The sequence below is a fragment of the Panthera pardus genome, unplaced genomic scaffold, assembly GCF_024362965.1.
Source record: "Panthera pardus isolate Hobbes unplaced genomic scaffold, ASM2436296v1 HiC_scaffold_17, whole genome shotgun sequence".
Taxonomy (NCBI): domain Eukaryota; kingdom Metazoa; phylum Chordata; class Mammalia; order Carnivora; family Felidae; genus Panthera; species Panthera pardus.
The window spans coordinates 146608552-146623572 of NW_026526732.1; the positions used below are offsets into that span (position 1 = coordinate 146608552).

The following is a 15021-nucleotide window of genomic DNA, read 5'->3' on the forward strand; positions in this document are numbered from 1 at the left end:
TCCAAAATAGCGAATTTCCTAAGCCTCACCCCAGATATATTAAATCAAAATCTGGAATCTTTGTTTTAAAAAATGATGCCCCACGATTCTAATAATCAGCCAGGTTGTAACTTCTGGTTTAGGGCACCTTCTACCATAAAATCACTATAACAATAACCTCAGATGGCAAAGGTAGTTTTATTTTTTCCAATGTTTATTTATTTTTGAGAGACAGAGAGAGAGAGCATAAGCAGGGGAGGAGCAAAGAAAGAGGAAAACACAGAATCGAAAGCAGGCTCCAGGTTGAGCTGTCAGCACAGAGCCCAACACGGGGCTCGAAGCTACGAACCATGAGATCGTGACCTGAGCAGAAGTTGGACACTTAACCAACTGAGCCACCCAGGAGCCCCTGTTTTGTTTTACATGTAATGATTCAAAATCCAAAAGATACAAAAAGGTGACAAGCCTTTCTCACTCATCCCCGTCCCCCAGCCACCCACCTACTCTTCATTGGCAACCAGTATTACCAGTTGCTTATATGTCCTTCCAAAGATCCTTTATGTGTACACAGGTACATAGATATTTCCTTTAAATAAGAACAGCAGTGAATAATACATTTTGAACAAATCAAGGTTCAGAACAATGTGTATCTTGGAGATCTTTTCCCACAGAGAGCTTCTTTATTCTATTTTAACATGCCTAGTATATGCCATTTGGTAGATTTATCATACTTGATAAATCAGGCCCCTTCGATGGACACATATGTTATTGCCAATCTTTTGCTACAACTCATAATCTTGTACATGTTATTTTGTACATACGCAAGTCTATCTGTAGAATAAATTCCTAGGCATGGAAACGTTAAGTCAAAGGTAATTTTGATAGATACTGCTAAACTGCCCTCCCCAAAGATTACAACTTTTATTCCCATTTGCAATGCCAAATAGCAGCTCAGATTTTACATCAAACTGAATACGAACAGTGCCAATGGCTTGCTTTCTAAATGTTGCTCTGAAAATATCCCACTTAGTAGCCCAGTGATATAACAAATGATATTGTGTAGACAACTTCTGTACCATGGAAATCTGCAGAATTTTACCATGGCTATTAGAAAGTTTTCTGATTATTGAAACCCATGAAAAAGAGGAACTAAGAGAAACGAGAAGCTGAGGTTAAGGCCCTTCTTGCCATCTTTAGCTGACATGCACACACTGAAAAGTCTTTTTCCCTACTTCAGCAGAAGACTTAAAATTTTCCACTTACTACCCCAAATGCTGTTCATGTGAAAAAGTAACCAATTGTGCTATTTATTATTTTAATCAACAAAAAGCTCTACAAGTGTTAGATTTACCAAATCTTGCACATGAAAACTTTACTAAATAAAGGAAGGGTGTCCAAAGGGACTCACTCCATAGCTAAGGGGGAAAAATGTCATGCAGAAGAGGGCATGCTAAAGAGAGAATGAGTTAGAGAAATACAACTGGAATACTCATCTCTTCTATGATGCACAAGGAATACAGAGGGGAGAAAAAAGGGAACACATTTTTAACTAAAACAGTTGACAATTTTATTTTCACATTTCACGATACAAATGGAAATTGCTTTTTTTTTTTTGTCCCACTACTCCCTTGCAAAAACTATTTTCTGTTTGATAGGAAGGGGGAGCAAGTCTTCCTTGTCATGCTGTTAGAAAACACCCAGAGTCACAGCACCATGATCTCCTGGTGAAGAACAAGTAATATAAAATGGATATAAACAGGTTCCTGTCTCTCCTTATCTGTCTGGTCGAGTCATTCCTGGCCGAGTGGGTACCATCATGGGACGGGCGGGAGGTCTCATCATTGGGGGCCCAGGCATCATTGGCATGTGGCCTCCCATAGGCGGCCTCATTCCAGGAGCTGCAGGACAAAACAAAGAAAAGGAAAAAAGAGAGTCAGAAACTACTACTTATGAGAGAGCTTAATGGGACTTCAATTAAAGACAAAAAGTAGCCCCCCTGCAAAATGCTGGAAGAAAGACATACTTGACAGAAGAAATGCAACAAATTCATCACATCTGTAAATTACTTAGACATTCTCAAACAAAGAACAAAGGTCAACACAAGAACCATATGGGAATCATGATCTAATGATAGTAAGGGAGAACTATTAATAGAGTGCTTTCCAGAAACCACTAGGGACACTAGTTCCCTAAATTGACCTTTTCTCACTCAGGGAAATTCACAACTAAGTCACATGTTACCCAGTCAGCTCTCTTAATCAGTTCTATCCACCATATAACCAGGAGCTATTTCATGAATGTACACAGGCACAGAGGACAATCTTACCACTAAGCGTTTGTTCGGAGTTGTAGGAAAGGTGAGCAGGAGGCCCATGCTGAGAACCTGTTAGTAACCATACTTCACTCAAGTCAAGAAAAACAGGCAATAATGTGATTTACAACAATTAGCGCACACACACAAATCTAATTTTTCTAATGCATTTTAGAAACTGTTAAGGACTTTTTTGAAGTGTCCCATCAATACACCAGCCAAATAAATGAGCCAGGGAAGGGAGGGCAAGCAGAGGTGGGGGTTGGGGAGGAGTACAGGCATCTTCACAGAATTGGCAATATTCTACTTCCTCAGCTGAGTGGTGGGTTCACGGGTATTCATTTTATTATTATTATGCCTCATGATTTTCATGTTATAGATCTTCTCTTCAAATATAAAAATTTACCTAACTACTTACTAAACCATTTTGATTAAAGGTTTGTAATAGTTCAAGAGAAAACTATATTCAAAGCCGAATACAGCCTTATCACAAAAAGTAAAACCCAAGTATATGCAAAGACACAAAATTCAACAGGTACAAATGTTTCTAAGATCAATTTCAAAAGGAACAGAAAATAATACTAAACTTCTAAGGATCTTATTAAAAACCTCAACATAACATAACCTATATTCAGCATTTCCTAGAAGAAACTCATCTAGACCAAAGACTGAAAACGAGGCACCTGAAAACTTGTTTACTTTGGTCTCCACAGTACATTTACTTTCAATCAGTTGCCAACACTGGCAACTAAGAAGTCTAATTACTAGTAAGTCTAGATACCCTTTTTCAACTTTTTGTTATGGAAATATTCACACATACACAAGAATGAAAAGAGTATAATGGACATCCATGTACCCATCATCCAGCTTCCATCATTATTCACCCATGGCCATCGTTCTATCTTATGCCAACCCGTTCTTATCCTTGCCCACCCTGAACTAATTATTTTAATTCAAATCCCACAGTATTATTTTATCCTGGCGAAAACAACAAAATACTCAGGAGAACTGGCAACACCAAGCCTGCATTCTCAAATGTCAACTGCAGGCTGAAGCTAAGTTCTAGAAGCCTTATCTTTAGGTGTGTCATGCATTCCCAGTTCGTTATATCCCTAAACCCTCTAGGAATTTGAATTTGTGACCTTGATTTAAGAATGTAAAAGAAGGGATGCCTGGGTGGCTCAGGTCATGATCTCAGGGTAGCAAAACAGAGCTCCAGGCTGGGCATGGAGCCTGCTTAAGGTTCTCTCTCCCTCTTCCTCTGCCTCTCCTCCACATGCAGAGTGCACACAGGCTCGCTCTCACTCTCAAAAAAGAGGGGGGAAAAAAAAAGAATGCAAAAGACATCATCTAAATCACTTTGTTTTGGCTTCGTAAGGAACTCTTACCTATACTCTACTCCTATCATTCTAAATGATACCCGTAGCAAGCACAGTGAATGCTTCTAGCTAAAAAGCTACTCTATCTAATACCTCTGCACCTTGTCTTACCAGTTGAGTTGTAGGCTTATGTCTATTGTATTTATTCTTATTATAGAATTTAACTTCTGCAAGTAAATAAAAATGAGTATATAAAAAAGAACTGTTTCTATGAAAACTATGTGGATATTTAGAAAAACAATTATCCCAAATCCTCACAAATTTGATAGGTCAGAGAATTATAAAAGATTGGAACTAGATGGCCTCACAAGGTTTCTAACCTTGAAAGAAATAGAAACTAAAGTTGGGAAAGAATGCATTATAGGTATGGTTTATCGGTTTAGGCAAGAAATATATGGTGCTCCAATCAGCAGACTCGTTTTCAAAGCAAAGGCCCTGACCAGGTATCAGAAAAATCTGCAAATTAGTATATATTTATGTTTATGTTAAAATACAATGTTTGAGGTGGGTTTTTCCCCCCTTCCTGAATAAACGACTAACTACAGGGCTAAGGCTTTTTTCATACACTAATTTGGCCTAGTTAACTAAAGACTGAATCAGCAACAAGAGGTAGCACCGCTCCAGATCAAAACTGAAAAAAGTAGTAGTACAATTATTTACCTACCTTATCCCCTTTGGAAAACCTCAACTACCTTTCTCTTCATTATAAATGACCACAAGTCAGGAGGAGGCAAGGAAACAGGAGGGAAGGAGAAGGAAAAAAAGGCAGCCTTATTCCGTTTTTAGTAGCACAAGGCCTTTGGATATCATTCAATTATACTGCTAAAACACATATTTATTTTTCTTTATCATTACAGATTCACCAAGTATAGTTTACTGCAATAATACATTTAGACAATGTATTAAGAATTCCATTTAAATGGAGAACTAAAACACAATGAAGCATCCTAAAAGGAAAGAGATTCAAACTTACCAGGTCCCACTGGCATCATCCCAGGAGGAGGAGGGCCCATCATTGGCATCATGGGAGGGCCCCCCATATGGGGTGCTGGCATCATACCAGGGCGAGGAGGACCCGCTGGAATAACGAATGGGGGCTGAGTTTAAGATATGCTTGCATATTAACATTTCCTCTTCTATGAAACTAGTAGGGCCTCATGGCCCAGCCCAAGTTCTAGAATAATAGACTTCTTATGGTTTCTTTTATAACAGTAGATCCACAAAAACCAATATGCCACAAAACTTTATGACTAAAAAACAAGGACAATACTGCCTAGACAGAAGTATAAAATGAAGTCAGCACAGGTTAAAAAAAATTCCAGAAGTTAAAATATTTTTTTAAAGGGTATTATGCCTTCTGTAGAGTTCCTGACAAATTTAAGCCACAGGTATGTAATTTCAGATCTGTTTTTAAGAAAATCAAAACCTCTGGGGCGCCTGGGTAGCTCAGGCGATTAAATGTCCAACTTTGGTTCAGGTCATGATCTCAGAGTTGGGGAGTTCGAGCCCCACATTGACTCTACTGTCAGCACAGAGCCTGCCTCGTATCCTCTGTATCCCTCTCTTTCTGACCTCTTCCTTGCTCTCTCTCAAAAATAAACATTAAAATTTTTTTTTTTAATATATATCTTCTTTTACTTAAAAAAAATCAAAATTTTTAAAAGATTTTTTGGAAATACACAGACGTGTATGCAGAGATATTCCTGACAGCATCATTTACAACAGTTTGGAATAACTTAAATGTCCCACAATAAGAAAATGGTGAGGTTAATTATGGCACATTCATACTACAGATTATTCTACTATTAAAAATAATGGGGTTGGGTGCCAGCCAGCCAAGATACAGAATAAGACAGACAGGTAACCTGACAGTTGCTGTGACCCAAGGCCTGACCAGCCCCAGGATGGTGGAAGCCCAAGAAAGGTTTGGTGGGCCATTAGTTGTCTACCTGCATTAGTGTGCAATTATAAACAGCCCACTTCTGTTCATATCCGTGGCTACTTACAGGACTGATTTTAGGTTTCTGAATTCAATTTCAATCCTAAGCCCTTCCAGGAGAGCCACGGAACTTATGGCCTAGTTATCTCCTTCTGTCATTTAGAAACAAAAACCTTCTCGGAGAAGAGAGGCCTTTGATTCACCCCACTTTCAACTGTCCAATTCTTGGTTTTCCCAAGATGTATATATTTGTGTTAGGTGGGTTAGGAGATAGGAAGAAATGCTGAAGAGTTGATCCACTACACTTTAATCCTTCAGTGTTGGGTTCAGAGCAATAAATAATTTAATGTACTCATCAATACCTCTTCATATATTAGCTCATCTAATCACAGGTACATTCTGACCTTTCCACTGAATCAATTGTCTTGAACCTGCTTGAGATGTCATAAATACAATATCCTAGTAATAATGCAATCAGGAGGTAACTCTGCAGACATTTCAGAAATTATACCACTGATGTTATTTTCTTTTACTGTCTATGTATTCATTCAACGGGCACTCAAAAGCCAACTGTAAAATAATCCAACAAAATCAAAGGATAATCTGCACCCCCTTAAATTATAGCTGTTAAGATAAAAACTCCATAAACTTACGGAGACTAGGGGGAGGTGGAATCATCGCCCCTGCAGGAGGAGGAGCAGAGAATGGAGTAGGAGGAATCTTTCCTTGCTGAAATGCAGCAGCTTTGGAGAAAAAAAAAACACACACTAATAAGAACTCAACAACCCATTTACGAAAATATCCCTTTTCTTTCATTTCACAATGATTTCACTCTAAAAAGTATTCATTTAAGATTACTACATCATGGACTCTACAGTTTTTAAATCAACTGTAAGTACTTACCAGCAAAAATTACAATTAACTGGTTTACTGCTTTGGGTTTTTTAACCTATATTTATTTAGTCAACATTGCTATGGCTGAATTAACTATGAGAGCCTGGAGTGGAGACCTCTTACCTACCAATGTCTTACCAAAGAGAGGCAATCATCTTTAATCTGTAGATGTGGTTTACAACCAATTTGAACCATTCAGTTTTGTTTGAAAAATGTTGGGGGCGCACCTGGGTGGCTCAGTAGGTTAACCATCTGACTCTTGGTTTTGGCTCAGGTCATGATCTCACAGTTTCATGAATTCAAGCCCCACATCCGGCTCTGCGCTGACAGCATGGAGCCTGCTTGGGATTCTGTGTCTCCTCTATTTCTGACCCTCCCCCACTTGTGCTCTCTTAAAATAAATAAATAAACTTAAAAAAAAAAAAAAAAGTGCGATACCTGCCCAAAGGTCAGGCTTTACAGAACTGTCATTATGGTTTATCAGTTTTGAAATTAATGTACTGAGCTAAGAGACATGAATGAGAAACCAAAGATTTGTTTTTTTAATTTTTTTTTTTTAACGTTTATTTATTTTTGAGACAGAGAGAGACAGAGCATGAATGGGGTAGGGGCAGAGAGAGGGAGACACAAAGAATCCGAAACAGGCTCCAGGCTCTGAGCTGTCAGCACAGAGCCTGACGCGGGGCTCGAACTCATGGACCGTGAGATCATGACCTGAGCCAAAGTCGGCCGCTTAACCGACTGAGCCACCCAGGCACCCCGAGAAACCAAAGATTTTAAAGAGCCCACCCTGAAGGAGGATATGATCTTAAAAAATGTCCAATACAATCAACTTTTTTCTTTCTGACAATATGAGGCACAAATGAAAAGAAATTGAAGATCATTTATTTGGGCTTTACAAAAAGTCACAAATAGGGGCGCCTGAGTGGCTCAGTCGGTTGGGTGTCCGACTTCAGCTCAGGTCATGATCTCACAGTCCATGAGTTCAAGCCCCGCGTCGGGCTCTGTGCTGACAGCTCAGAGCCTGGAGCCTGTTTCGGATTCTGTGTCTCCCTCTCGCTCTGACCTTCCCCCATTCATGCTCTGTCTCTCTCTGTCTCAAAAATGAATAGACGTTAAAAAAAAAAAAGTCACAAATAAATACTTAAATATATACTCATAGTTAACCATACTGGAATTAAAATTAAAAATACGCTGGGGCGCCTGAGTGGCTCAGTGGGTTAAGCGTCCAACTCTTGATTTTGGCTCAGGTCATGATCCCATGGTTCATGAGATCAAGCCCTGTGTCAGGCTCCAGGCTCACTTCTTGTGTCTTGAACTCAATTAACCTAAACAAAAATTTCCCTAATTAAACAAAAAGAGTATGGCATGTCCAACAGAGGTCCAAAACATACCCAGATTATTGTGTCACATCAGCTTCCTTTTTGAGCAGTTGTCTTTGTCAGGATTACAAGACTAAGAAACCCAGGATCTCTCAGAGTCTTTGAAGGTTAACTATAAACCCACCTCTCACCTTTTCCTATTACAAAAGGAAAATAGTTCTAAAACCTATGATCACTACAAGAAAGATTTCACATAAATTGGCTATAAAATCTGGTCCGTGTCAATAAAGAATCATTAGGCAATTCATTCTTCTCTGCCCCGCTTCCCAATGTAATCAATACCTGATTGCTCTAACCTCAACAATTAATATTAATGTGTTCCTATATCCCCTGAGAAACTAATGACCTTCTAATTCTTTCATTCAACACACCAGAATGTTCCTATTTATCACTCAGAATGAGTTGCTTCTGTGCAAAACAACAGAGAGACAGGGATGAGAAAGAATGGGACCATTCTCCCGCATCAGAACAAGAGACTGAAACATACTTGTTTTGTCGATCAGGCTCTGGGCTTGCTCTTCCATCCATTTCTGATAGTAGTCTTTCACATTCTCTTTGTGTTTCCTACCACTGCAGTGTGTCTTTCTCACAGATGGCTGTAAAACAAAAAGGTCAGATCGGCCGTAGAAACAAGTTTCCCAAACTAGAAATTTTATAAGGCCTTTCCTTTATGTAAGTAGCCTGGCTACCTCTATACGCTTAAGCTGGGTGCTAAAGCATTATTTATAAACATTATCCAATAACACACTGTGGTAATTTATCTACTATATTATCTAAACCAGAGGTCCGCAAACTATGGCCCACGGGCCGGCCACCTGATTTTGTAAAACAAATTAGTGGAACACCGCCACATCCGTTTGTGTATGTACTATTTTTTCCCCTACAAAGCAGAATTGAGTTTTACTATTTTTTTTTTCCCTACAAAGTCATCACAACAAAAACTATATGGTCCACAAACTTAAAATAATTACAATGTGGCACTTTAAGGAAAAGTTTGCAAACTCTTGATCTAGAACATAATGCCATTTTATTTTATTTTTTTTTTTTTTAACGTTTATTTATTTTTGAGACAGAGAGACACAGAGCATGAATGGGGGAGGGTCAGAGAGAGGGAGACACAGAATCTGAAACAGGCTCCGGGCTCTGAGCTGTCAGCACAGGGGCCCGATGCGGGGCTCGAACTCACGGACCGCGAGATCATGACCTGAGCCGAAGTCGGCGCTCAACCGACTGAGCCACCCAGGCGCCCCCATAATGCCATTTTAATGCCCTTTCTTAAAAAAAATTTCTTTTAATGTTTATCTATTTTTGAGACAGAGAGAGACAGAACACGAACAGGGAGGGTCAGAGAGAGAGGGAGACAACAGAATCCGAGGCAGGCTCCAGGCTCTGAGCTGTCAGCACAGAGCCTGATGCGGGGCTTGAACTCATGGATTGTGAGATCATGACCTGAGCCAAAGTCGGATGCTTAACCGACTGAGCCACCAGGCGCCCCTTTAGTGACCTTTCTTAGGTCATTCTATAGCAAAATAATATAGTCCACATACATCTAAATTATACTGTTTATAAGAATATCTTCTTTTAAATGACTATGGGTCTAGAATACAGACTATGTGAATCACATACAAACTTTTGCCTCTAGCCCACTAATCCTTTTGTTCTTTAAGACCTTTACCAAGGTAAAACTGATATAAGATAAACTCCACACAGTTATAACCATATGTTTAAGTTAACATTTATTTAACACCTACCACTTACGAGACACCATGCTGTGTAATTTACAAGCAGTATCGCAATCATGTTATAATCACATGTTCATGGTACAATGGAATATTAATCAGAAAGAACCAATCACTGATACAATATGGACAAATCTCAAAAGCATGCTCAGCAAAAAAAAAAAAAAAAGAGAAACACAGAATATATACTATAAAATTCCATTCATATCAAGTTTTAAAACCAGTAACACTGATCTTTCATAATAAAAACCAGATCAGTCGGGGCCAAGGGTACAGGGTACTGACTGCAAAAAAACACAAAGGAATTTTCTGGGGTGATGGAATGTTCTATTATCTCAATGCACACAGCAAACTGTTAAGTATTTGCCAAGTCATCACACTGTACACTTAAAACATATGCATTTAATCTAACATAAAGTATAACTCAATAAAACTGATTTAAAAATCACAAGGTTGGGGGCGCCTGGATGGCTCAGTTGGTTACGCGTCCAACTTTGGCTCAGGTCGTGATCTCGCAGTCCGTGGGTTCCAGCCCCGCATCAGGCCCTGCACTGACATCACGGAGCCTGCTTCAGATTCTGTGTCTCCCCCTCCTTGTCTCTCTCTGTCCCCGCCCTGCTAGCGCACTGCCTCTCTCTCAAGAATAAATAAACTTTGGGGCCCCTGGGTGGCTCAGTAGGTTGAGCGTCCGACTTCGGCTCAGTCATCATCTCACAGCTCGTGGTTTCAGCCCCGCATCAGACTCTGTGCAGACAGCTCAGAGCCTGGACCCTGCTTCAGATTCTGTGTCTCCGTCTCTGTCTCTGCCCTTCCCCCACTCGTGCTCTGTTTCTGTCTCTCAAAAATAAACAGTAAAAAAATTTTTTTAATTAAAAAAATTGTAATTTAATTTAAAAAAATTTTTTAAAAAGCCATTTCTGATTACAGCCTCATTAATGCGAATTTTTATGGTACATAATCAAATGTGTCAACACTTGGAAGATTTGTGTAACTGAGTGAACCAATATTCCAATATTCATTTTCCATATGACCAGAGCATGTTATAAAATCCTGTCTGGTAAAAGATTCACTCAAAGTGCAAGACAGACCAACAAGTTTTGATGTAGCAGAGTGTTAAAAGTCTAATATGGTTTAAGTTTCCACACTACAGCTAACCATGTGTTGAGTCTGGGTGTAGTATTAAAAGTATTTAAAGTATTAAAGAATATCCACAATTATCTAAAAAGGCTAGTAAGGTACTCCTCTTTTTTTTCAACTCCTTATCCACGGGAGGCTGGATTTTTCATATAATTGAACCAAAACAAAGTGCAACAAGTTTAATCCAGAACATAAGAATCCAGTGGTCTTCCATTAAGTCAGACATTACAAAGGTTTGCAAAAAGGTTATAGCAATGCCATTCTTCACACTAATTTTGTTTAAATAGCTACGTTCCACTTTTATTTTGCTGTTATTATTTTATATGTAGGCTCCATGTCCAGTGCAGAGCCCAACGCAGGGTTTGAACTCACTACCCTTATATCAAGACCTAAGCTGAGATCAAGAGTCAGTCGCTTAACTGACTGAGCCACCAAGGAGCTCCTATTTTTCATTTTAAAAGGTTATTTGCATCACAGATAAAAAGTTTGTTATTGTTACTTTCAAATCAATTGGTATTTTTAAAATTGTACGTTTTAATTTCAAACACAGCAAATATTAATAGTTAATATAAGCCCTGTAACTTTTTTTAAAAATTTTTTTGAGAGAGAGAGAGAGAGACAGAGTGCAAACAAGGGAAAGGCAGAGAGAGAGGGAGACACAGTATCTGAAGCAGGCTCCAGGCTCCGAGCTGTCAGCACAGAGCCCTATGTGGGGCTCGAACCCATGAACTGTGAGATCATGACCTGAGCTGAAGTCAGATACTTAACAGACTGAGCCACCCAGGTACCCCTTAAGAACTTTTTAAGAATTTTTTTTTAATTGGTAATTTTTGGGGCGCCTGGGTGGCTCAGTTGGTTGGGCGTTCGACCTTGGTTCAGGTCATGGTCTCATAGTTCTGTCAGTTTGAGCCCCGTGTCCAGCTCTGTGCTGACAGCTCAGAGCCTGGAGCCTGCTTCGGATTCTACGTCTCCCTCTCTCTGCCCTTCCCCCACTCATGCTTTTTCCTCTCTCTCTCTCTCTCTCAAAAATAAACATTAAAATAATAATAATAATAATAAAAGAACTCAGTAATTTTCAAGAGTGTAAAAGGACCACGAGACAAAAAATGTTTGAGAGCTGCTGGCATAGAAACCCTAAAGTTATACTGCCTAGGCTCTTCTTCCAGCTCTGTACAACTTACTGGTTTAGTAACATCCAGTCAGTCATTAATCCATACTCTGCCTCAGTTTCCTCCTCTGTAAAATGGAGATAATGCTAACCATATAGGCTTATCATGAGCATTAAACAACATGATACAGGTAAAGCATCTGGAACACTGCCTGACACACAGTAAATATTCAATCTTAGTTATTATTTGTTAAGCAGTTTTTAATTAAATAGAAGTACAGCACTCAGGTTGTAAATTTGGGCATTTCTTTCCAGTTTAATCAATAAAATGTCTGAATGCCTTGTCAGAATCAAATATTTGAACTTCAGGACATGTTCCTGCAATTTTTACTTGTCATGTAAATTTTTTGCACCTTCAATTCTGCTACAGCTTTATTACTTTGGGTCTCAACTCAAAACACTAACTGCTGGAAGGCCAATCATTTCAAATTACGAAACCAGTTACAGGAAGGATGCAGGAAAAGAAACCCAGGTTATTTTTTCCAAGCAGGAGCACTTAAAGCTCAACAGCATGAAAAGCACACATTTATACCCCCCCAAAATCTGATCTTTCACATACAAGGTGTTTTGAAACTGAAAAGAAACACTACTTACAGAGTCATGGGTGAGGTATGTGTCGCAGTAGTCACAATAAAACCTGGAAAGGGGTAGAAGATAGAGAAAAAGACGACAACCAGTTAACAGATGCCCATCCACGTGGGCAGTTCAACGAAGGTAAAATATAAAAAGACCTATGCACGATCCCAAGACGTCAATCTAAGCGACCGGACACAAACCAGGCTTTTCTGTTGCGTCGCGCGGGGTCGACCTACACACACCGAAAGACGACAGTATCCAGAACTCCCGGGCTCCCTCCCCCACACGCCCTCGCTTCCCGGGAAACTTCAAGAGCTAGAATCCGCTCTGCACTCCCCTTCCTGGGCCACAATGGCGACCGTGACCGCGAACACCCCCAGATTCGAGCCCCCACTCACTTAGGCATGTTGCTTTCCAGACCGTTGGCCACTCCGTCCCGCGCCACCCGGAAGTGACGCACACAACAAGCGCCGACGCCGCGGAACCGATGAGTCAAACGCGACTCCAGGAACCCTACCCAGTCGTCCAATCCGCCGCCGCGCTGCGCTGCGACCGCCTTACCCGCTGCGGCCGGTCGAGGGGCGGGGCTTTTCTCTTCATCCCGTCACTTACAGCTAGGCGGGAAGGGGTGCTCGAAGGGTCCCTGCGAGGTTCAATCCACGCCCATGTAATCCTGATTCTTGATGCTTCCCGGAAGCATGGTATTCATTCTTTGGACGACTTTCTAAGGATCGCCTGCTATGTGCCAGGCCCTGCTATAAATGCTGAGAGAAGACAGCAGTGAACGAAACAGACAAATGTCCTGCCCTCGTGGAGTAGGCCCTAGGAGTTGGGGGAGACAAATAATAAAGTCAATATGTAGTAGGTTAGATGGAGTTGAGCAGAGGAGGAGTGGGAGTTGGGGAGTGACGCAAGGAAGGGAGAATTTCAACTTTAAATAAGCTTGCTGAGAAGGTGACAACTGTGAAATAATGGGTTTCCTAAAGCAATAAGCTTGGTGCAAGCGATTTTACATGGCGTCTCTTTTTTAAGTCTCATTAACCCTAGGAGATGATAGAACCCCCAGTTTCTTTTTTCTTTTTTTTTTTTTTTAATTTTTTTTTAACGTTTATTTATTTTTGAGACAGAGAGAGACAGAGCATGAACGGGGGAGGGTCAGAGAGAGAGGGAGACACAGAATCGGAAGCAGGCTCCAGGCTCTGAGCCATCAGCATAGAGCCTGACGCGGGGCTTGAACTCACGGACCGTGAGATCGCGACCTGAGCCGAAGTCGGCCGCTTAACCGACTGAGCCACCCAGGCGCCCCCAGAACCCCCAGTTTCAAGTCCCATCTCCCGCTTCCTAGCCTTGCTGCTTGAGAAAGTTATCTAATCTTCCTGAGCCTCATTTTCCTCGACTGGAAAATAATGGGTAATAATTCTTACTTGTGGGGCTTAAGGAACGATTAAATGTGAAAATGCTTGTAAAGTGTTTAGGGCAATATCTGTACATACTAAGTCCTCCACATATGGCAGTTATGTTTTTACATAAGAGGATATTGATAGAAGTATCTTGTCCACAGATCTAACCTGTTCTAGCGACAGGGCCAAACTTTCAGCCTGGTCAATCAGACTCCCAAATGGCCTGACCGCTCAGAAAAGGGGAATAAATGTTGGGAATGGAGAGGTAGAGCTTTTGATTCTACTGTTCCATATTCTCTGGTGGTGGAGTTGCAACCAAAATAATAATAATTGCTACCTTATTTGAATGTTGACTATGTCCTAGGTGCTTTGAATGCATTAATTTATTTGATCTATTCAATAATCCTATTGTTCACATTTCAAATGGGGACACTGAGCTTCAACAAGGTTAAGTGTACCATAAAGATGATTTCCTCTCTTAAAAGTTAACTGCAGGATGAAATTATCAGGCTTTCACTACTCTAAGAGTGGTAAATGTTAGCATTATTGATGGTGGAACAATTGGGTATTACGTATCTCCTGCTAGGATGCTAACATTAAATAGACATAGTCAACTGTGACCTATTCTTACCAAAAGTGTTCCACTTAGATCCAATGAAGTTCTAGGATAGACAAGAGGATCAAGCTAAAGAAAGCAAAAGGCAGCAAACAACCAGAAGGTGGGAGAGTCTCTGGGACAAAGGGCCCCTTTCCTTCACCAAGTCAAGAAAAGATGTCATTCTAGATTAAAATGTTTTTAACAGACATAACAATCAGATGTAGTATACGATTCAGGGTTAGATCCTGGTTTGAACAAACTAGCTCTAAAAGATATTTTAAAGAAAATATCTGGGCCTTAATATTGCAGTTCTAGAAACCCACCTTTGTGTAGACACCCTGAGTTGATTCTTTTCAATTTTTTTTTTTACATTTATTTATTTTTGAGAGACAGAGAGAGACAGAGCACAAGCAGGGGAGGGCAGAGAGAGAATGAGACACAGAATCCAAAGCAGGCTCTGGGCTCTGAGCTATCAGCACAGAGCCCAATACAGGACTTGAAGTCACCAACAGCTAGATC

General features: G+C 40.3%; 1 protein-coding gene across 1 annotated transcript; it reads right to left on the bottom strand.

Moving 5' to 3' along the window:
- Nucleotides 1-158: 158 nt before the first annotated feature.
- Nucleotides 159-13096, bottom strand: SNRPC (small nuclear ribonucleoprotein polypeptide C). The gene is made up of 6 exons (XM_019456823.2): nt 12903-13096; nt 12523-12565; nt 8372-8480; nt 6262-6351; nt 4643-4747; nt 159-1877 (listed from the first exon to the last, which is right to left on the bottom strand). The coding sequence occupies exons 1-6, from the start codon at nt 12908-12910 to the stop codon at nt 1753-1755; spliced, it is 480 nt and encodes a 159-aa protein (XP_019312368.1). The 5' UTR covers nt 12911-13096; the 3' UTR covers nt 159-1752.
- Nucleotides 13097-15021: the final 1925 nt, after the last annotated feature.

What these genes read in the sequence shown, in the direction of transcription:
- SNRPC (XM_019456823.2), bottom strand. An exon ending in CATACCTCACCCATGACTCT is followed by an intron (nt 8,481 to 12,522) that starts GTAAGTAGTGTT and finishes TTTGTTTTACAG; the next exon opens with CCATCTGTGAGAAAGACACA. An exon ending in GAGCCTGATCGACAAAACAA is followed by an intron (nt 6,352 to 8,371) that starts GTATGTTTCAGT and finishes TTTTCTCCAAAG; the next exon opens with CTGCTGCATTTCAGCAAGGA.